The sequence below is a fragment of the Kogia breviceps genome, chromosome 1 (genome assembly GCF_026419965.1).
Source record: "Kogia breviceps isolate mKogBre1 chromosome 1, mKogBre1 haplotype 1, whole genome shotgun sequence".
Lineage (NCBI taxonomy): Eukaryota > Metazoa > Chordata > Mammalia > Artiodactyla > Physeteridae > Kogia > Kogia breviceps.
The window spans coordinates 13,745,343-13,769,199 of NC_081310.1; the positions used below are offsets into that span (position 1 = coordinate 13,745,343).

Consider the following 23,857-nt stretch of genomic DNA (forward strand, 5'->3'; position numbering starts at 1 on the left):
ACTATTAAATTTCAGTTAAAAAAATTGGTTTATAAATTTAAAAAGCAGTTGTAATATGAACAATAGCATGTAAAGTAAATGTCTAGGGCTCACGAAAGCAAGTAAGACTTTCATTTGGGAGGCAACAAAGTGACCAGAGGTGTTTATTTGCTGTGATGAGATTTGCAGATGGAATAAAGCAGCACAAGCAGATATGTCCATGTAAGATTATAAAAAGGACATCAGTAATTAGATCTCTACAAATCTGTGGTGTTTTCTTCAACTTCTGATTGATTCTAATAAAAACAAAAGCAAGAATTTATGAAACCAGAAGAACCTCATTCATTGTATACAGTAACTGATTATAATATAAGAAGGTTTATTATTTGCTACCATTCTGCTGTGTAACTGACTTACATAAGCTTTAAAAGGTGTTCAATTTTATGGTTAGAGCTTTTGTAATTGGTTCAGAATAGTGTTGGCATACATTCCTGTAAAAAGTTATCAATTATGTATTTCATATGTTTTAAGCACTTTATTTTCCCCATATGTATTCTGTGGTGCTGTGTTTGTTATTTAAAAACATTTTGTTGCTGTTGTCACCCTCCCCTTCATCCCACACCCAGCCCTTGAGGAAACTGAGATAGTGGTATGTAAGTGTTACTGTTTTCCAGTTTGGACAGCAGTATGCAGTTTTACTTTTCTTGATTGCCTGGTGTGTATTATAAAAGTACATTGTTGTTTTAATTATTCACTTATGAATCACAAATTATGTAAATCACAATCACTGTCACCAATAATCAGTGATCAGATGATGTAAGAAAGTATTATTCATGCATAATGTTTTCAAAGTATTTATTGAATTCTGGAATATTTCAGATAAAAATTTTCCCTTTGGTGTTCCTTTCACCAAAGATATCAGTTAAATAGAAATGAGAAAGTGGACTTACTTATACCATTTGATACCATTTTTCCTGCACCTTAAAATATAATCAATCTAACAACAGCTTTTCAGGTGGAGAAAAGACACCACTACTACCACATAAATGCACACGGTTATAACTACATTTCAATTTTAGAAACATTAAAATTTAATAAGAGTGGAATCAAGGAAATATAGTATTTAAATAATTCAGTATTTGTTCCCTAAGTTAGTGTTACGGATGTTAAAGTTAGAAGTTTAATTTATAATTTGAAAGTAAAATTTGTAATTCTTTATTTACAGATATTTATTGATAGAGATCCAGCAGCGTTTGCACCCATTTTAAATTTTCTTCGGACAAAAGAACTAGACTTAAGGTAAGAAATGTATCTTTTTAAAGTAAATTTTTATTCACAGGTATGGTTTTGGGTATATTTTATGAAGTAAAGTTTTTTTCCCTGTCCCCAGATTATTTTTGTTTAAAAGTTTCCTCAGAATTAAACTCATAGATACTGGCCACCATCATCCCTTCCTCTGGATACTCTAATAGCTTCCTTACCAGTTTCCCTGTCTTCATTCTTACATCCCTTCAATTCATTTTTCACACTGTAGCCAAAATTAACTTCTGAAAATATGAATCTAATCTGGTTATTCCTCTGCTTCAAACTCTTACGTGTTGGCTAAGGATTGTGGGCTTCCTCTTGTTTCTTGAGGCTCTCTCTAATCCAGCTCCTGCTTGGTTTCTGTTGCTTCAGCACTTTCAACCCTTTCTGCTCTCAGCTTGACTCTGATCACTTCAGTGATCCCTGCCGTGTCCGCCTGATACAGGTATTCAGAGTTTCCTGTACTGCCACTACCCTGGTAGTCTATCTTCCATTAGACTTTAAATTCTAAAAGGACAAGTTGGTTTCTGTATACCTGTAGGGTCGAGCATAAATGAATGACCGTTTCAACTATTTCTTTAACTTTGCCATGTCTTCAATCTACAATGGAAGCTACAGTCTAATTTGTATTTTATTGTTCTTTTATTTCATATATTCCTAATGAACTTTCACTTAAGGACCTATTAATACTTTTGTAGATAACAGCTTTTAGAATTCTAATTGTTTCTTTAAGCTGCTTCTTTATAATGTTATATAATTTTTGGCTTATATTCACTAGAATATGCGCTCCTTGAAAGCAAAGATTTTTTTGTTTGGTTTGTTCCCTGCTGTATTCCCAGTGTTGTTAAAACGGCATGTATAGTAGCTGCTCAATAGCTATTTATTGAATGAATAAAAGAGTTTGTTGGGGTTTTTTGTTTGTCTGTTTCTTGGCCTGGAGTGGAAGTGGGAAGTATATTACTAACTACTTACTTCTGGGGTAAAATTATTTTTAACATTTGATTAAAGTCTAAATTTACTTCTAGTCAATGTCCTTGTGACTAATCCATGACTAAATCACTTATGAAAGGCAGAAATATAATAGTTTAAATATTTGTATTCACTGCTTTTCTTTCAACTTGTTTTTTTTTTTTTTTTGGTGGTACGCGGGCCTCTCACTGCTGTGGCCTCTCCCGTTGTGGAGCACAGGCTCCGGACGCGCAGGCTCAGCGGCCATGGCTCACGGGCCCAGCCGCTCTGCGGCACGTGGGATCTTCCCAGACCGGGGCATGAACCTGCATCCCCTGCATTGGCAGGCGGACTCTCAACCACTGCGCCACCAGGGAAGCCCCTCAACTTGCTTCTTTATTTCATTTAGGGAAGCCTAGCAAACTTAAGTTCTCTGAATAGTACCTTCTAAAAGAAGGTGGGAAGGAATTGAAAAAAGAATACTATGTTCTACTTCTGTTTTTTGCATAAAATTCTTGTATTGCACTTATCACACTGTATTATCATTATCATATTTGTCTGTCTTCCCCAGACAAATAATTAGCCAGTGCTACTCTACTATTAACACAAGTAGTTTTGAAATAGAATAAGAAAGTTTTAACTATTCTTATTAAACTAGTTACAACCAATTTCACAAATAAAAGCAATTTAATATCGCAATTATATGTTTTCATTAGGCCTACGGAATTTTTTTTGTCTGTTGTTTTTTAAGACCTCTTTTTTTAATAGCAGTTTTAGGTTTACAACAAAATTGAGAGGGAGGTACAGAGATTTCCCATGTGCCCCCTGCCTTCATTATCAACCTCCTCCACTGTTAACATCATTTACCAGAATGATACTTTTTTCTTTTTTTTTTTTTTTTTTTAAACAATTGATGTGAACCTACATTGACATCATAATCACCCAAAATCCATAGTTTACCTTTGGTTCACTTAGTGTTGCACATTTTATAAGTTAGCACAAATGTATAATGACACGTGTTCATCTTTATAATACTGTACAAAGTATTATTTCCATAATTTGGCCTTTTCCAGAATGTCATAGTTGGAATCACACAGTATGTAGCCCTTTCTGATTGGCTTCTTTCACTTAATGTTATGCATTTAAGTTTCCTCCAGGTCTATTCATGTTATTTCTTTTAAATGCTGATAATATTTCATTATCTGAATATACCAGTTTATTTTTCCACTCACCTACTAAAGAGGACATTTTGGTTGCTTCAGTTTTGGCTGTTAGGAATAAAGCTGCTATAAACCATCCATGTGCAGGTTTTCGTGTGGTCATAAGTTTTCAACTCCTTTGGGTAAATACCAAGGAGTGCAGTTGCTGGATCGTATGGTGAGAGTTTTATAGGAACCTCAGACTGTCTTTCAGAGTGGCTGTAGCATTTTGCTTTTCTACCAGCAATGTATGACAGTTCTTATTGCTTCACATCCTTGCCAGGATTTGGTGTTAGGATTCTGGATTTTTGCCATGTTAACTAATGTGTAGTAGTAACTCATTGTTTTAATTTGCATTTGCTTAATCACATATGATGTGGAGCATCTTTTCATAGGCTTATTTGCTATCTCTGTATCTTCCTTGGTTAAGGTCTTTGGCCCATTTTTAAAGTTGAATTTGTTTCCTTATTGTTGAGTTTTAAGAGTTCTTTGTATATTTTGGATAACAGTCCCTTATCAAATTTGTCATTTGCAAATATTTTCTCTCATTCTATGGCTTGTCTTATTTCCTTGACATTGTCTTTCGTAGAGCAAAAGTTTTTAATTTTAATGAGCTTATCCTTATTCCTCTCATGGATTATGTCGTTTGGCTGTATCTAAAAAGGTATCACCATACCCACTGTCATTTAGGTTTTCTCCTAAGTGTTATCTTCTTTGAGTTTTTTAGTTTTGCATTTTACCTTTAGGTCTGTGAATCATTTTGAGATAATTTTTGTGAAGGGTGTAAGGTCTGTGTCTAGATTAATTTCTCTCTCTTTTTTTGCATGCAGATGTCCAGTTGTTTCAGCACTATTTGTTACTCCATTGTTTTTTGCCTTTGCTCCTTTGTGATAGATCAGTTGACTATGTGTATGGGATCTATTTCTGGGCTTTCTGTTCTATTCCATTGATCTGTTGTTGATTCTTTTCACCAGTACTATGCTATCTTGATTTTTCTAGCTTCATAATAAAGCTTGAAGTTGGGTAGTGGTAGTGCTCTAACTGTGTTCTTCTTCTTCAATATTGTGATGGTTATTCTGGATCTTTTGCCTTTCCATGTAAACTTTATAATCAATTTGTTGATATCCATAAAATAGCTAGACTTTTGATTAGGATTACATTGAATCAGATCAAATTGGGAAGAACTAATGTCTTAACAATACTACGTTTTCCTATCCATGAACTAGGAATATCTCTCCATTTTTTCAGTTCTTTGATTTCAGTCATCAGAGTTTTGTAGTTTTCTTCATATAGATTTTGTATATATTTTGTTAGATTTATACCTAAGTATTTCTTTTTGGGGGGTATTAATGTAAATGGTATTGTGTTTTTAATTTCAAGTTTCTCTTGTTCACTGTTGGTATATTGAAAAGCAATCGACTTTTGTACATTTATCTTGTATTCTGCAACCTTGCTATAATTGCTTATTAGTTTCAGGAGTTTTTTGTCCATTCCTTTGGATTTTCTATATAGACAGTCATGTCATCTGTGATCATCAGTTTTATATATTTATTCCCAATCTGTATGTCTTTTCTTTTCTTGACTTGTATAAATAAGGATTTCCAGTATGAAGTTGAAAAGGAGTGGTGAGAGGGAATATCCTTGTCTTGTAACCAGATGTTAGTGGGAAGTTTCCAATTTCTTACCATTAAATATGATGTTAGCTATACGATTTTTTTTAAATAGTCTTATCAAGTTGAGAAAGTTCCCCTCTATTCCTAGTTTACTGAGAGTTTTTATTATGAATGGGTGTTGAATTTTGTCACATGTGTTTTTTTTGCACCTATTGATATGATCATGCAAGTCTGTTGATGTGATAGATTACATTAATTGATTTTAGAATATTGAACCAGCCTTGCATACCTGAGATAAAACCTGCTTGGTTGTAGTGTATATTTCTTTTTAGACATTGTTGGATTCGGTTTGCTAATATTTTGTTGAGAATTTTTGCATCTGTGTTCATGAGAGATATTGGTCTGTAGTTTTCTTGTAATGTCTTTGTCTGGTTTTGGTATTAAGGTAGTGAGGGCCTTATAAAATGAGTTAGGAAGTGTTCTCTCTGCTTCTTTCTCTGAAAGAGAGTGTAGAGGATTGTTATAATTTCTTCCTTTAGTGTTTGGTGGCATTCACCAGTGAATCCTGGGCACGGTACTTTCTGTTTTGGAAGGTTATTATTGATTCAGTTTCTTTAATACATGTAGACTGATTGAGATAGATAGTCTTTCTTGTGTGAATTCTGGCAGATTGTGTCTTTCAAGGAATTGTTTTATTTCATCTAGGTTATCAAGTTTTTAGGCATAGAGTTGTTCATACCACTCCTTTATTCTTTTAATTTTCATGGAATTTGTAGTGATGTCCCCTCTCTTTTCTGCCCAGGCAATATTTTTAAAGTAAGGACAGATTATAACTGAAACCTAAAATGAATCATTTTAAACTCTATAAAGCTTCTATTTTTTTTTTACTTCTTACTTTCATATTACTTTATTGTAACATCTTTATCTGGGTAACATAGCCCTTCTTAAGGCTGATCTTTGTTTTCCTCCACCTTCTGTTTTGCTTTTGTTTTTGATTTCTGTTGAGAAGAGTCATTTATCTGAATTTATTTGTTCAATAAATATGGATTGCATAACTATTACATACAAGCACTGTGGTAGGCACTGCATGAGGCATACAAACATGGATCAGAGGAGAACATGCTTGTAGGGAGCTTACAGGATAATTGGGGAGGTTAAAATTATGATTAAAAGCAATTAATACCATAGGAATGATTTCCACTCGTTTGCCTTATTAGATACTTACTGATAATTACTTGTATTAAACCCTATAAAGCCCTAATCTATCATTTAGTCATCCAATTCATCTGTATATAAATGGTTCTTTTAGTAAGAAAACGTTCTTGGTGGTGTGCAGTTTTTTTTTTTTATCTATACTTCTTCAAATAATTAAGGATCTTAGGAAAAAAGTAAGTTTTAAAGCCCTATGACTTTGTTCACTAAGAACCTAGTACTTTTTCTTTCTGCTCCAGATGATAATCCGAGTTGCCATTGTTAGAGGATTTACATCATTCATTGGTTTCTTTGTAGGGGAGTGAGTATTAATGTTCTCAGGCATGAAGCAGAATTTTATGGAATCACTCCATTAGGTATGTATTCTAGTATTTTATATTTATGATTTGACCCTTTGAGCACTAAACTTGCCCAAATGAAATGTGTTTTATATCAGGTTCTAATTTTTGATGGACTAGTCAGTGCTTGCTTTTTGTGGATTTTCATAGTAAAAAGGTGTTGTCAGCTGATTTAACTTAAACATTTTCCTTTTCTTTCCTTATCCTCTTTAACTAGAGAAAATAAAAATGGAGTACTATTTTTGTGTTTGCATGTACTCTTGACAAGTTTGCTTTGAAATGTTTTTAGTAAGAAGGCTTCTCTTATGTGAAGAACTGGAGCGTTCATCTTGTGGCAGTGTCCTTTTTCATGGTTACTTGCCTCCACCAGGTACTTCTGCTTTATTTATTTAGTTCTTTTTTTTAAGTCTTCTTATCATTAAGTACAGATGTGTGCGTAGGAAAATGTTTCTTGATTATTGAGTTTCCTTTGTAAATCTACTAGAAAAAGTGAGAACTTTAATATTAACAGAAGATAAGTCATACTGTGTATTAGGGTAGGGATTTGCCAAACTTTTTCTGTAAAGGGCCAGATGGGTTTGTTAGCTAAAAGATCTCTGTGGCAACTCTTCAGCTTTGCCATAAATGCTACAGAAATGCATGGGTGAGACTGTGTCTAATAACAGCTTTATTTATGTAAACAGCTATCAGGCTGGACTTGGCCATGGCCAGATTTGCTGACTCCTGTGTTTGAGAACTGGTTGTCGATCTCCTTTGTGGAACCCCAGGAGCTTTTTAGAGATTTAGCAGTGTACAGGGCAGAGCTGTATGAGGTGCATGTCATCTCTGCCTCTCTTCAGTGAGTTAGCAGAGTTTGGTCTTTACCTGTGCTGTAGCAGGCTTTTGAACAAGTTCATTTTGAAAAAGGCTCTCCTGCCAAATAAGAGATGTTTGAAAGTATAAGGCAATTCAGCTCTAGAGCAGTTTAAATTAGTAAACAGTACCTAACACATAGTAACTGTTCCATAAATGTGAAGAGTAGTGACAGAATGAATGAGTTAGTGATTGACTGATTTGGTAACCTAGAGCTAGGTAAATACAGAGTATAATATGATAAAGCTTAGTCTTTTTATATATATAACATGATAAGTTTCAGAAATCTATTGAATGAATTTTATTTTTAAAAAATTTCATCTTGTTTTCTATGGTAGTTAATTATTTGCAGTAAATTGGTATATGGGAAGATAAATTTTGGCTATAATGAAATTCACACTTGTTTGTTTCTTAGCCATAATGTGAAGTTTTAAATTTTTGGTAAGTGAACTTCGAAATAAACTTATCTTTTTCTTTCCTTTTATAGGTATTCCTAGTCGTAAAATAAACAACACTACTAGATCCTCTGCTGATTCTAGAAATGGACTAAATTTTACAGAAGGTGAAGCTCGAGGAAATGGTACACAGCCTGTTCTCTCTGGAACTGGAGAAGAGACTGTTAGGCTAGGTAAGCAAAGAGTACATAAATTTAAAAAGTACGTATGTCTTCAGTTCTAGATGATATTGAGTAATTATTTTTAAAGATGTGATTTTTGCTTTATCTCTCTTTAATCTAGATCTACCATTTATATCTTGAATCTCACTTAACATAATTTTTATTTAGAAAGTTCATGATCTTCTGTTAGCTCTACATCTTTAGAACAGAGGTTGGCAGACTTTTTCTGGAAAGGGCCAGACAGTGAACATGTGGGGCTTCATGAGCCGAAGGGTCTCTGTTGGAACTGCTCAACTTTCATTGTGGCACGAGAGCAGCGATGACGGTGTATGCACAGATGTGAATGGCTGTGTTCCAGCAAAGCTTTCTTTATCAAAAGAGGTAGAGGACTGGAATTGGCCTGTTAGTCATAGTTTTGCCAACCCCTTCTTCAGAACATAAAAGATTTCTTTTGCTAATATCAACAGGATTTCCTGTGGATCCACGAAAGGTACTAATAGTAGCTGGCCATCACAACTGGATTGTAGCTGCGTATGCCCATTTTGCTGTGTGTTACAGGTATTGTGTAATTAATAATGGTTTGCTTTTTATTTTGGGGGGTATTTTTTAATTTTGTGATTTTATTTTTATAGATTTAAGAGCTATTTATTTTAGTCATCAAATTTTTCTCCTTCGTATTTTGCCCACTTCTGTATCTCCTGATTAGATTTAGTTTGCTTTTATTCCCACAGCTAATTTGGTAAATATTATTGATAGCCTCAGTGTGTCTTAAATATTGCATATACAGTGTGAACTGTGGTATAACTGAGATATCTTGAAGTTACATCTTCTTGCTTAGTATATCCAGCTTCTGAATCATTTAACTGTTGTACTAGATGATGAGGCAGGGTTGTTAATGTGAGCCCTGTGTTGTCTATAATGATTGAGTCTTTTGTACTCTACAGTAGGGGAGAATAGGACCCTACATTGGTCATGACTGCCATATGGTTGGGAGCGAGGTAGTGAAGCAGGACAGTTGTAGGCAGAAGTGATGTAGTTTAACATCTATAATGTGTGAGCTTTACACAGAGGTAGTTTGGTTTTACTAATTCTTGCATTCTCAGAAACTAACAGGGAACAAGGGAAAGTGTACACCAGTGATTTCTCTTTTTTAATTGGAAAAAAGGTAGGATTATTAGTTCAAAATCACTGTATGCAATGAGAAATGTTGATGACGGAATGGCGTAGAAGAACAAAAATGGTTGGGATATACTAACTTAGACTCTGATCCTATTGAATTTAATTGCCAAAATATCAAAAAACATATAAATATTTTGTCACTGTTGAATTTAGTTAAGAAAAAGTAGCCACAATAGATGAAAAATATTTAAAATGTCTTCTAAAATTTATAGATACATTTAAAGGATCCCAGATATATTGAATAAAAGAAAAAAACCCCTCACTTTATGAGAGATTTGCCATATGTGTTAAAGGAAAAAAAAAGACCTCTTATGTCTGTAATCTGCACTTTATATTTTCATTGCAATAGAGATTTGGTGCACACTTTTCATTTTGAGAGCATTCTATTGATATGTGTTTTTAATATATTTATTGAGTAGTATGAAAAATGTTTTTTGGATGATTTCTTTCAGGGATGATTTTATATGAAGCAAGACTGATTTGAAAAAGGGAATTTTTTTTTAAGAGTGTCGTTTTGAACTTACCAGCTTATGGATCTAAATTGAGAAATGGTTTTAGATTTTGCTTTGTTTGTTTGTTTAAATATTTTGTACATTTTTTTGATAGGTGATTCCAAAGGAGTTGTGTAACGGTTATACCAAGTTATCCAGGTGTAACAGCATAATTTATGTTATTGCATAGCAGTGCTAAAGATTGTGACTTGCCAGACAGGGACACATGGTATTGCACAAAATTTCACTCATTGAATGACTAATGTAAGAAAGATGATGCTGTTACATTTTCCATTCTTTGTTTTTGCTTTTGACCATGACTTTTCTTTGCTTTCACTGAGTGTTGATGATTTCAGAGCAATATGCCCATGCAAAGTGACAAAGGGAAAGAATTAAGGACATATTAATGTCCTTAATGCCAATAAAAAGATTTCAGAAGAAAGGAAAATATTCAAATTATTTTAAGAGTGTAATCATTTTAATAAATTGTTTTTCCACAGCTTTTTATATCAATAAATTTAAAACCTTAAAAAAGGAAAGAGTAGCACAGTGAAATATTTTTCACCTATATTCATTAATTTTCTACCTTGTTAGGTTTTACTTCTATATTTCTTTTTACTTGCTCAGTTTACAACCTGTTACTTGTATTAATGAAGTGTATTTGTGTAGATTGTTTCCCTTTTGGAGCTTATATTACACTTTAGATCTTTAATCCATGTGGAATTTACTTTTTGTATAACGTGTTAGATTTAGGAATCTGTTTTATTTTCTTCCAAGTGGGTGGCTAATTATGTTCTGATTATTACATAAATCATCCTTTCTCATTGAATATGAAAGCCCCCTTTATCTTGCTTTATATTTATTTTTACATACTTGAATCTAATTTTACACTCTTTTTTTTTCTTTTTTTTTTTTTTCCATTGATGGACATTTACGTTGTTTCCCTTTCTTGGTTATTGTAAACAATGCTGCTATGAACACGGGTGCAGATATCTTTGCAAACTAGTGTTTTCATTTCCTTTGAATATATTCCCAGAACTGGAATTGCTGGATCATAGGGTAGAGCTATACTTAATATTTTTGAGGAAACTCTATACTGTTTTCCATAGTGGCTGTACCAGTTTACATTCCCACCCACAGTGCACAAGGGTTCCCTTTTCTCCACATCCACACCAGCATTTGTTATCTCGTGTCTTTTTGATGATGGCCATTCTGATAGGTGTGAAGTGATATCTTACTGTGGTTTTAATTTGCATCTCCCTGATGACAAGTGATGCTGAGCATCTTTTCATGTACCTGTTGGCCATTTGTATATCTTTGGAAAAATGTCTCTTCAAGTCCTTTGCCCCATTTTTTAATTGGATTATTTGGTTTTTTGCTATTGAGTTGTATGAATTCTTTATATATTTTGGATATTGACCCCCTTATCAGATATATGGTTTGCAAATATTTTTTCCTATTCCATAAGTTATTTTTTTACTTTGTTGGTAGTTTCTTTTTCTGTGCAGATGCATTTTTAGTTTGATGTAGTCCCACTTGTTTATTTTTGATTTTGTTATTTGTGCTTTAGGTGTCGTTTTCAAAAAAAAAATTATTACCAAGACACATGTCAAGGAGTATTTTTCCTATGTTTTCTTCTAGGAGTTTCATGGTTTTAGGTCTTACATTAAGTCTTTAATCCATTTTGAGTTTATTTTTGTGAGTGGTGTAAGGTACAGGTCAAATTTCATTCTTTTACCTGTGAATATCCAATTTTCTTCACACCATTAATTGAAGAGAAAATGCCTTTTCTCCATACACTGTTCTTGGCTCCCTTGTCAAATACTAGATGACTATATATGCTTGGGTTTATTTCTGGGCTCTTGATTCTCTGGGCTCTTGATTCTTTTTCATATGCCTATTTGTTGATCATCTTAATTATTCCCTTCATTATCTGCTGAGAATTCAGAATAGGAGATTGAGTATTTTTGTGTGTTGGGTTAGATGGAAGAGAAACAAGATAAAGCATTTTCATGTGTTAAAGAGAGAAAGACTTGCATATATGTTTAACTTCACAGTTTAACCTTTGAGAGGTAGAATCAACTGCCTTTCTAATCAACTTGGCAGTGAGGTGTTGGAAAGAAAACAGTGAAAGTTATATTGAGAAAGGTCCAGTAGAAAATAAACAATGAGGGATTTTATGCTGATATACAGTGTGTTTTCTAAAAAAAAAAGAACAACAACATAGGCAAAGAAAATTGCTCTAACAAATGTAGCTCATCCACCTTGACCACAAAGAAAGAATCATTATGTCCTTATATTTCTGCCTTCTTATGGTACCCTCTCCAAACCACAGTTGTGTTTTTAGTTGGAGAGTCTCCTAACTAGCCTCCAAATCCCTCTATCTGGCTGGGGTCCATCTCTTAAAAGAAAATAGGCAAAGGGAAACCTTAATTGACAGAATCTGGTGTGACAAATCATTTCAGCACTGAGCAGAAATTATGGATTTGGGAGTGGGGAGATGTGGGAAGGAGGAAGAGCTCTTCAGAATAAGATAACTCAGCTCTAGAGTTATGAGGTGTCCCCTCAAACTGGTCAGAATGCCCAGCATCAAAAAATCTACAAACAGTAAACTAAACACTGGAGAGGGTGTGGAGAAAAGGGAACCCTCTTGCACTATTGGTGGGAATGTAAATTGATTCAGCCACTATGGAGAACAGTATGGAGGTTCCCTAAAAAAACTAAAAATAGAACTACCGTATGATCCAGTAATCCCAACACTAGGCATATACCCTGAGAAAACCATGATTCAGAAGGACACATATACCCCAATGTTCACTGCAACACTATTTATAGGAGCCAGGACATGGAAACAATCTAAATGTCCAACGAAAGATGAATGGGTAAAGAAGATGCGGTACATATATACAATGGAATATTACTCAGCCATAAAAAGGAACAAAATTAGGTCATTTGTAGAGATGTGGCTCTACCTAGAGTCCGTCACACAGAGTAAAGTACGCCAGAAAGAGAACAACAAATATTGTATATTAATGCATATATGTGGAATCTAGAAAAATGGTACAGATGAACCTATTTGTAGGGCAGGAATAGAGATGTAGACGTAGAGAACGGATGCAGGGGGAAGGGGAGGGTGGGACGAATTGGGAGATGTGGTTTTACATAAATACACTACCATATGTAAAATAGATAGCTAGTGGGAACCTGCTATAGCACAGGGAGATCAGCTCAGTGCTCTATGATGACCTAAATGGATGGGATGGGGAGGCATGGGAGGGAGGTCCAAGGGGGAGGGGATATACGTATACATACAGCTGATTCACTTCATTGTACAGCAGAAACTAACACAACATTGTAAAGCAGTTTTACTCCAATTAAAAAACAAATAGGGTCTTCCCTGGTGGCACAGTGGTTGAGAGTCCGCCTGCCGATGCAGGGGACGCAGGTTCGTGCCCCAGTCCGGGAAGATCCCACGTGCCGTGGAGCGGCTGGGCCTGTGGGCCATGGCTGAGCCTGCGCGTCCAGAGCCTATGCTCCGCAACGGGAGAGGCCACAGCAGTGAGAGGCCCGCGTACCGCACAAAAAACACCCCAAAACAAATAATAACTCAGCTCTAGAGGCTCCTGATGAGAAAAGGTTGGGAAACCATCTAGTTCCGTAAAAATTGCTTCTGAATATTGAGAAATGAATTGGACTTTTAAGTTATGACTTATTGGGGTGTTACTTTATGCCAGGCATTACACTGAAGGCTCTTGTATGCATGTTCTCATTTAATTATTGCAACAACCTGCGGCACGGATCTCATCGTCCCCATTTTACTAGTGAGGGAATCAGTTTGGAGAAAAAAGTACCCCAGGTCATCCTGGGGAGAGAAGCGACAGGGTTCTCAACTAAATCCTGAGTCTAAAGCCACTGCTCTTCACCACTGTGCCCACCATGCCTTTCTTTTAAATGACAGCCTTCCAAAACGTTGCTATTCCATTTGCGTTTTAATTGCTCAAAAACATCTTACAATCAATATTACCTTGTTGCTCCATGTCATTTTATTGAGACCTGGGTGTCAGGAGCTGTTAGTACCTCTGTCCATCCCAGTGCTTTCCGTGTCCCTGGCACACAGTAGATACCTAAGAATGCATCAGAATAAATGCTGTGTTCTTGGTCTCTGGTGTTAGTAATGTCAAACAATTTTGACAACATTATTAGTAATTCTTTGACTCAGTGGGACAGGCAGTGGGCTCAGTCTGAGGGCTGCCTCTCCTCACCTTATGGTTTCTATTCCTAAGGGAGCGGAATGGGGCGGAAACATCTAACAAACAAGTCAGCTGAACAACAAGAGTTTCCGCTACAGAGACTTACGAGAAGAAAATAACGTAGGTGACTTGGTGTATTAGTTTCCTACTGCTGTTCTAACAAGTTTCCACACAGTTAGTTTCTTAAAACAGCACAGTTATCGTCACTCAGCTCTGGAGTTCAGAAGAGTTCAGACTAGATCTTGCTGGGCTAAAATCAAGGTATTGGCAGGGCTGGGCTCCTTTTGGAGGCTCCAGCAGAGAATCTGTTCCTTTGCCCTTTCCGGCTTCTAGAGGCCGTCTGTGTTCCTTGGATCACGGTTCCTTTTTCTGTCTTTAAAACCAGCAGCATAGCATCTTCAGATCTTTTCCCTAGCTCCTACTCTCCTACCTCTGCTTATAAGGACCTTTATGGTCACATTGGTTGCACCTAGATAATCCCTCCATCTCTTTAATTTAATCACAACTTCGAAGCCCCTTTGCCATGTAAGGTAGCATATTCACGGGTTTCCGCGATTTGGGTGAGGACATGTTTGGGGAGCCGTTATTCTGCTCACCACATTTGGTGAGGAGTGCCATAGTTCAGATGGAGAGGACAGACATCGACTTGGAGGTGAATAGTACTCTTCTAGTTTGCATTTTAATTAGCTTGTACAAGACACCTCCTGAGACAGATCTTTTGTTTTTTTTTTGGAGTATAGTTGATTTACAATGTTCTGTTAGTTTCAGGTATATAGCAGAGTTGATTCAGTCATACACATACATATATCCATTCTTTTTCAGATTTTTTTCCCATTTAGGTCATCACAGAATACTGAGTAGAGTTCCCTATGCTTTACAGTAGGTCCTTGTTGATTATCTATTTTATATATAGTATGGTATATATGTTAATCCTAAACTCCTAATTTATCCCTCCCCTGCTGCATTTCCACTTTGGTAACCATGTTTGTTTTCAAAGTCTGTGAGTCTCTTTCTGTTTTGTAAATAAGCTCATTTGTATTATTACTATTTTTGTTTTTAGATTCCACACATAAGTGACATCGTATGATACTTTCTCTGTCTGACTTCACTTAGTATGATAACTTGTAGGTATAGCCATATTGCTACAAATGACATTATTTCATTCTTTTTTATGGCTGAGTAATATTCTCTTTTATATAAGTACCACATCTTTATCCATTCCTCTGTCAGTGGACATTTAGGTTGCTTCCATGTCTTGGCTATTGTAAATAGTGCTGCAGTGAACGCTGTGGTGCATGTATCTTTTCGAATTATGGTTTTCTCCAGATATATGCCCAAGAGTGGGATTGCTGAATCATATGGTAGTTCTATTTTCAGTTTTTTAAGGAACCTCCATACTGTTCTCCATAGTGGCTGTACCAATTTACATTCCCACCAGGAGTGTAGGAGGGTTCCCTTTTCTCCACACCCTCTCCAGCGTTTATTGTTTGTAGACATTTTGATGATGGCCATTCTAACTGGTGGGAGGGGATAACTCACTGTAGTTTTGATTTGCATTTCTCTGATAATTAGTGATGTTGAACATCTTTTCATGTGCTTTTTGGCCATCTGTATGTCTTTGGAGAAATGTCTATTTAGATCTTCTGCCGATTTTTTGATTGGGTTGTTTGTTTTTTTAATATAGAGCTGCATGCTCTGTTTGTAAATTGTGGAGATTAATCCCTTGTCGGTCACTTTGTTTGCAAATATTTTCTCCCATTCTGTGGGTTGTCTTTTCATTTTGATTATTGTTTCCTTTGCTGTTCAAAAGCTTTTAAGTTTAATTAGGTCCCATTTGTTTATTTTTGTTTTTATTTTCATTACTCTATGAGATGGATCCAAAAAGGTACTGCTACGATTTACATCAGAGTGTTGTGCCTATGTTTTCTTCTAAGACGTTTATAGTATCTGGTCTTACATTTAGGTCTTTAATCCATTTTGAGTTTATTTTTGTGTATGGTGTTAGAGAATGTTCTAATTTCATTCTTTTACATGTAACTATCCAGTTTTCCCAGCATCACTTATTGAAGAGACTGTCTTTTCTCCATTGTGTATTCTTGCCTCCTTTGTCATAGATTAGGTGACCATAGGTGTATTGGTTTATCTCTGGGCTTTCTGTCCTGTTCCATTGATCTGTATTTCTGTTTTTGTGCCAGTACCATAAGGTTTTGATTACTGCAGCTTTGTAGTATAGTCTGAAGTCAGGAAGTCTGATTCCTCCAGCTCCGTTTTTCTTTCTCAGGGTTGCTTTGGCTATTCAGGATCTTTTGTGCTTCCATACAAATTGTAAAATTTTTGTTCTAATTCTATGAAAAATGTCAGTGGTAATTTGATAGGGATTGCATTGGACCTGTAGATTTCTTTGGGTAGTATAGTCATTTTCACAATATTGATTCTTCCAATCCAAGAACATGGTATATCTCTCCATCTGTTTGTATTGTCTTTGATTTCTTTCATCAGTGTTTTATAGTTTTCTCAGTACTGGTCTTTTGCCTCCTTAGGTAGGTTTATTCCTTTTGTTGCAATGACAAATGAGATTGTTTCTTTTTGTTGCAATGGTAAATGGGATTGTTTCCTTAATTTCTCTTTCTAATCTTTCATTGTTAGTATGTAGGAATGCAAGAGATTTCTGTGCATTAATTTTGTATCCTGCTAATTTACTGAATTCATTGATGAGCTCTAGTAGTTTTCTGGTAGCATCTTTAGGATTTTCTATGTATAGTATTGTGTCATCTGCAAACAGTGATAGTTTTACTTCTTTTCCAATTTGGATTCCTTTTATTTCTTTTTCTTCTCTGATTGCCATGGCTAGGACTTCCAAAACTATGTTGAATAAAAGTGGTGAAAGTGGAAAACCTTGTCTTGTTCCTGATCTTAGAGGGAATGCTTTCAGCTTCTCACTGTTGAGAATGATGTTAGCTGTGGGTTTGTCATATAGGGCTTTTATCATGTTGAGGCATGTTCTCTCTATGCCCACTTTCTGGAGAGTTTTTATCATAAATCGGTGTTGAATTTTGTCAAAAGCTTTTTCTGCATCTGTTGAGGTGATCATATGGTTTTTAGTCTTCAGTTTGTTAATGTGGTGTATTACACGGATTGATTTGCAGATATTGAAGAATCCTTGCATCCCTGTGATAAATCCCACTTACTTATGGTGTATGATCCTTTAAATGTATTGTTGGATTTGGTTTGCTAGTATTGTGTTGAGGATTTTTGTGTCTATGTTCATCAGTGATACTGGCCTGCAATGTTCTTTGTTTGTTGTATCTTTGTCTGGTTTTGGTATCAAGGTGATGGTGGCCTCGTAGAACGAGTTTTGGAGTGTTCCTTCTTCTGCAATTTTTTGGAATAGTTTCAGAAGGCTAGCTGTTAACTCTTCTCTAAATTTTGGTAGAATTCGCCTGTGAAGCCATGTGGTTCTGGATTTTCTTTGGAAGTTTTTAAATCACAGTTCCAATTTCAGTATTTGTGATTGGTCTGTTCTTATTTTTTGTTTCTTCCTGGCTCAGTCTTGGAAGGTTGTACCTTTCTAAGAATTTGTCCATTTCTTCTAGGTTGTCCATTTTATTGGCATATAGTTGCTTGTAGTAGTCTCTTGTGTTCCTTTGTATTTCTGTGGTATAAGTTGTAACTTCTTTTTCGTTTCTAATTTTATTGATTTGAGCCCTCTTTTTTCTTGATGAGTCTGGCTAAAGGTTTATCAGTTTTGTTTATCTTTTCAAGGAACTAGCTTTTAGTTTCATTGATCTTTGCTGTTGTTTTCTTTGTCCCTATTTCATTTATTTCTTCTCTGATCTTTATGATTTCTTTCCTTCTACTAACTTTGGGTTTTGTTTGTTCTTTCTCATATTACTTTAGGTGTAAGGTTAATTTGTTTATTTGAGATTTTTCTTGTTTCCTGAGAGGTAAGATGTATTGCTATAAACTTCCCTCTTAGAACTGCTTTTGCTGTGTCCCATAGGTTTTGGATTGTCACGTTTTCTTTTTTTTTTTCTTCTTCGGTACACAGGCCTCTCACTGTTGTGGCCTTTCCGGTTGTGGAGCACAGGCTCCGGACGCGCAGGCTCAGCAGCCATGGCTTATGGGCCCAGCCGCTCCATGGCATGTGGGACCTTCCCAGACCAGGGCACAAACCCACGTCCCCTGCATTGTCAGGCGGACTCTCAACCACTGAGCCACCAGGGAAGCCCTGGATTGTCATGTTTTCATTGTCATTTGTCTCTAGGTTTTTAAAAAATTTCCTCCTTGATTTCTTCAGTGATCCATTGGTTGTTTAGTAGCATATTGTTTAGCCTCCACATGTTTGCAGGTTTTTTTACAGTTTTGTTCTTTTAATTGATTTCTAACCTTATAGTGTGGTCAGAAAAAGATGCTTGATATGATTTCAGTTTTCTTAAATTTACTGAGGCTTGCTTTGTCACGCAGCATGTGAACTGTCCTGGAGAATGTTGCATGTGTACTTGAGAAGAATGTGTATTCTGCTGCTTTTGGATGGCATGTTCCATAAATATCAATTAAGTCCATCTGTTCTATTGTGTCATTTAAGGCCTGTGTTTCCTTATTGATTTTCTTTCTGAATGATCTGTCCATTGATTTAAGTGGGGTGTTAAAGTCTCCACTATTATTGTGTTACTGTCGATTTCTCCTTTCATGGATGTTAACATCTGCCTTATATATTGAGGTACTCCTATGTTGGGTGCATACGTATTTACAATTGTTATATCTTCTTGGATTGATCCCTTGATCATTTTGTAGTGTCCTTCTTTGCTTCTTGTAACAGTCTTCATTTTAAAGTCTATTTTGTGAGATAACAAGTATTGCTACTCCAGCTTTCTTTCGGTGTGCATTTGCATGGAATATCTTTTTCTATCCCCTCAGTTTCAGTCTGAATATTTTCCTAGATCTGAAATGGGTCTCTTGTTAACAGGATATATATGGGTCTTGTTTTGTATCCATTCAGCTAGTCTGTGTCTTTTGTTTGGAACATTTAATCCATTTACATCTAAGGTAATTATTGGTATGTATGTTCTTATTGCCATTTGAGACACTTAGGTTCTTTGACATATATATCTATTATCATACAATTTGCGGTTCAGTATGCTTAAAGTAAGTTTCATAATCTTGTAAGGCATGTCCCTTCCACTCTGTTTCTTTGAGATCTTAATGTGGAAGATAACCATATTCTTTGCATAGCTTTTCCGATTTCAGAGCATTGGTTCACTAGGCAACAGTAAGGAGATGGAGTGCTATGATATCAGAGCTTGTTCTGTCTTGTTTTACTTACGTGAAATTTTGTATTACATGTATGGAAAATTATAGAGCAAATATTGCTTTTTCTTTGTACTTAATTGTAACTTAAAAATAGAAGTAAATTCACATATCTTGTTGAGTTAAATTATGTAATTGTTATAATCCCTCTCAAATATGCTGTCCTGATTGTTTTACTCTTTTTTGGCATCTTTTATTTTATAATCCCCTAATTTTTCTAGAGAAAAATTATTTAGAAGTACACTCGTTGTAAAAGATTAGATCGTATTTTTAAAAAGATTAGATCATATTTAGTTTTATTATTTTTAAAAAGATTAGATCGTATTTAGTTTTATTATTTATATTCCTCAGTTAATGATCACAAGATTACATCAATCACCTCATTAAATAGATACAGCATCTCTTTCTTGAACAGTGTATGAGCCTAGTATATGTCTGCATCCACATAGCAGCATATTATCATTATTCTTGAAGTACTGGCAATTCTTGCTTTGTGTTCAGTCTGACAGTTCCTAAAAGCCATCTCTATTTCATTTCTCAATGTTTGTCAGTATTTAGAGTTTATTAGATAATTATTTCCATTTGTGTATTTCAACACATGAATCCCATCTGGTGGCTGAAGTGGGTAATTACAGACCATCCATTGCCTAGGAAAAAATAGTACATATTTCTGTGTATTGCTTTTACGTTTAAGGAAATCATTAGTTCTTGAAATTAATAAGAAGGTTGAATTGCACATTTTTGTGAATTATAGTTTATTACTTTATTGTACATTTTTAAACAAAAATGAAGCTAAAGTGATTTTATTTAGGTTGTTAGGTGATCATCATTTATGAATACTAAAGTTTGATTTTTGTGGTGAATATGTCATGTAGTATATAAAGGAGCACTTATTTTCTTCACATTTATTTGTTCTTTTTGGGTAAGGCAAAGAGAATCTTTACAATTTTGTTTGTATCACTTGTTTGGTATAACTTTAAAAAATAGATACTCCATAGTTAAAGTTCAGGTCATTTATTGTCATGATTGCTTAACTGTAGGTTTTAAGTGTATGAAGGCTTACTGTATAATCACAGAGAATATATGTCTGAAAGACTTAAATTCAGTTAGAACAGAAAAAACTATTAAAAATTTACAGGTGTGTTTATCAGAAGTTAAATATTAAAGCATTTTTATTCAGTCAACTGCAAATCTGAATCATGATAGTAAGTCTTTATGTACAGGGAATGAATAGGCTCATGAGACTTTTTTCATTTAGAATAAAACCTTTAAAATCCAGTCCTCAGAGAATGGTTTCCAAAGCCCCACATTTTATTCACTTGATTGTGCCAAGATGTTGGAGTATATATCGTTTACCAGATCACTCCATTATCTTAGTTTCCATGAATAGACTATCATCTGAAGTTTCAAAAAAAATACAGTTGGTTGAGTTTCAGTTAATAAGAGTAACTGAATAACTGATCAGTAACTGAAAGGAATAATAATTAGCCTGAAAGTCTGATTTTTGTTGACTATTTCTATCCATAGGTAATCACAGTACCAAATTTTTGTGTAGAAAAGTGAAAGGTACTACCGTTTTTGTTTTTTTTTTTTTTTTAAGTTACTAAAGTTTTTACAATTTGAAGGACTTTGCTAAGTTATTCTTTGGAGAAGTATAGAACTCTAGGCTCCTTTTAAGTGGTTTATATGTTCTATGTATGTAAATATAAGGTACCTCAGGAGTAATCTGGCTTTGTAGAGGATATAGATCAACAAAACTTTATATTTAATAAATATAAAGGTAGATAAATAGCTGAGATTCCATTTATTCATTTGTGCTTTTTGCTTAAGTGCTGCTGAGTCTCACTTATGTGTCTGTTCTTACTTAACAGGATCAAAGAATCTTCAGGATGGCAACAAGTGTTTACAAGCCCATATTTGGATTGGACTATTGAACGAGTAGCTTTAAATGCAAAAGTGGTTGGAGGTCCACATGGAGACAAAGACAAAATGGTCGCCGTTGCCTCAGAGAGTAGCATCATCTTATGGAGTGTCCAAGATGGAGGAAGTGGAAGTGAAATTGGTAGGAAAAATCTTGTTTACTCTGTTATATATAATATTCTGAAGTTTAAGAGGGATTGTCCATAAATATCAAAGCTAGTTATTGGACTAGTTGTTAGTTAGGTAGAGCTGCTGCATCTTATTTTCAGGGTCCAGTAATATACAGGGCTGCTCAGTGTGAGAGGAATGATCTGGTAAGGAGGAAAAAAACCTGAAACCTTACTGCTCTATAAGAGTGTGCTTTTTCTGAATCCTGTTTAGTGGTGGCTGCTTTCTCTCCACCTCTTTCATACCACTGGGCCTGGACTGGGTGAATAACCTTCTTGTTCCTCCTCATTTGTTGCTTCTAGGCCAGAAAGTCTCCAGCTTTTAAATCTCTTCTAAATTTCACTTGACATTCTAGTTCAGGACCATTAAGAGTTTTTGTTTGTATAGGTTTTATCTAATGATATTTACCATAGTAGGAATTAAAACTGAAATTTTAATAACTGCTTATTAATTTAAAAAAATAACATAAGCCCATTGCATGGTAACATGAATAACAGTTTTAATGAAGAATAACTATATTTCCAAAAAGTTTTGTGAGAAGAGTGGCAATGGTTTACAATTTTGTAAAGCTCTTTAATGTTTTATTGAATTCCAATACCTATGTCTGATTTCAGTCTGCTATGTTGTTTTACTCTGGTTGAACTACATGAAGAGAATTTGGCTTCACACAGATACATAGTTGAAAAAAAACATATTTTTATATAGTCTTTTCAGATCATTGTGGATAGTGTTTGCTTCTGTCCCCAAATTTTGAAATGATATCGATGAACTCTGTTCATACAGATAATACTCTTATATTCAAATCCATCAATCTGTTTTGTACTTTGAATGGATCTTTTGTCCTTACATAATTTTATAACATGAGGCATTTGGAAAGTGTTGGTTTATTCTGAGTCCTGTAGATCTTCCAAGTGTTGATACCTTTCATTGTACAATAGAGTAAAAAAAAAAAAAAAAAAAAAAAATCACATTTATTACTAACCACTGATCACATCTCTGAACTCTGTTGTGTTAGGAAGTTGTCATGCTCGCTGTGGCAGATAATCGTTTTCCAGAATTCTGATATTCACGTGAAACACTGAGTTTGTATCATTAAAGTAACAGGTCCACTTTTCTCCCTTTATAGGAAAGTCTACCAGGTAACCAAATCTGAATTACCATAGTTTGTTAGTCGTGCTTTCACATGAAAATGGTATATGCTGTGAGAAGGGCAGCTAGTTTCCTCTCAGCTCCAGCAACTGGGAGGAGGCTTCTCCTCGACACAGTCATGGTACTTTGTCACACAGAATATTCAGAAGACGTGCACTCAAGATTGAGACTTAGTCAGTACATATTCTTACACTGATTGTTTCATCCAGGAAATTCTTAAGTTAAACTGGCCTTTTTTTCTTTCATTGAAAGTGTGCAGCAGAGAAGGATTTAATCACTACCAATACAGTTTACTGCCACTGCTTTGATTCACGCTACTGTGCTTGCTCTTTTTACCCAACATTGCTTTGCACAATTAGTGCAAAGATCAACAGTAATGTTCTAGGATAAAGTGTGATATTCATAAGTTTTCAGCACTTTGAATATTTCAACACCATGTGTGTTTGTGGCCAGATACTCAGGTAGAAGATCTCTGATGACTGGCTGGTGCTGATACTGGATGAACAGAAACAAAACACCAGGTCCAGCCGCATCAGTGTATTCATTTTTGTAAGACAAAAATGCAGTTTTGCAGACAACCTACTGTCTGCACCAGTCTTTAATTTGAGGACTTACTGTGTCATTGAAAAGTGCCAGTGTTGTGGTTTCTTTTACTGACATTTCATCTAGCAGGCGTTCACCATCGCCATCTGTCCAAGCTTTCTTAGTCTCCCAGTGATTGTGTGCCCTCCTCTAGCCAGTGCAATGCCATAACTTACCCTGTAGGATGATTCAGTGGCTTTTTCATTTCTAGTTTGAAAATCTGTAACGATTTGTGGCTTTTTTTTTTTTTTTCTTTTTTCTCCTTTTTGCGGTACGCAGGCCTCTCACCGCTGTGGCCTCTCCCGTTGCGGAGCACAGGCTCCGGACGCGCAGGCTCAGTGGCCATGGCTCACGGGCCCAGCCGCTCCGCGGCACGTGGGATCCTCCCGGACCGGGGCACGAACCCGCGTCCCCTGCATCGGCAGGCGGACTCTCAACCACTGAGCCACCAGGGAAGCCCCGACCTGTGGCTTTTAAAACACTTTTTCTGTCTTCATTTAAAATATTTCTTTAATCTCTGAGTATTTGGTCTCAAGGAACCCACAGCTGGCTTTATAATACTCTTCAAAATTGTTCTGTTGCATAGGCACAATAAGGCAAGTTATTAATATCTATAAAGTTGAGGGAAAGATGACTTTTGTTATTTAAAATTTGTATGTACAGTTTTGCTCAGTTTGTTTAGAGTCCTCCCTTCCTTGAATCAAAGAACTCTACTGTGTCATATGTATCTTTGTCAGCACTGTTAGATT

The 23,857-nt window shown here is 35.4% G+C and overlaps 1 protein-coding gene across 1 annotated transcript in view; it reads left to right on the forward strand.

The window, feature by feature from the left end:
* The window catches only part of KCTD3 (potassium channel tetramerization domain containing 3), a 70,550-nt gene that overhangs the window by 4,766 nt on the left and 41,927 nt on the right, over positions 1 to 23,857 (forward strand). The window contains exons 4-9 of the mRNA XM_059039033.2: positions 1,205 to 1,278; positions 6,554 to 6,612; positions 6,884 to 6,964; positions 7,934 to 8,074; positions 8,530 to 8,620; positions 21,161 to 21,351. Of these exons, the coding sequence (XP_058895016.1) occupies positions 1,205 to 1,278; positions 6,554 to 6,612; positions 6,884 to 6,964; positions 7,934 to 8,074; positions 8,530 to 8,620; positions 21,161 to 21,351 (637 nt within the window). The remainder of the gene's footprint in view (positions 1 to 1,204; positions 1,279 to 6,553; positions 6,613 to 6,883; positions 6,965 to 7,933; positions 8,075 to 8,529; positions 8,621 to 21,160; positions 21,352 to 23,857) is intronic.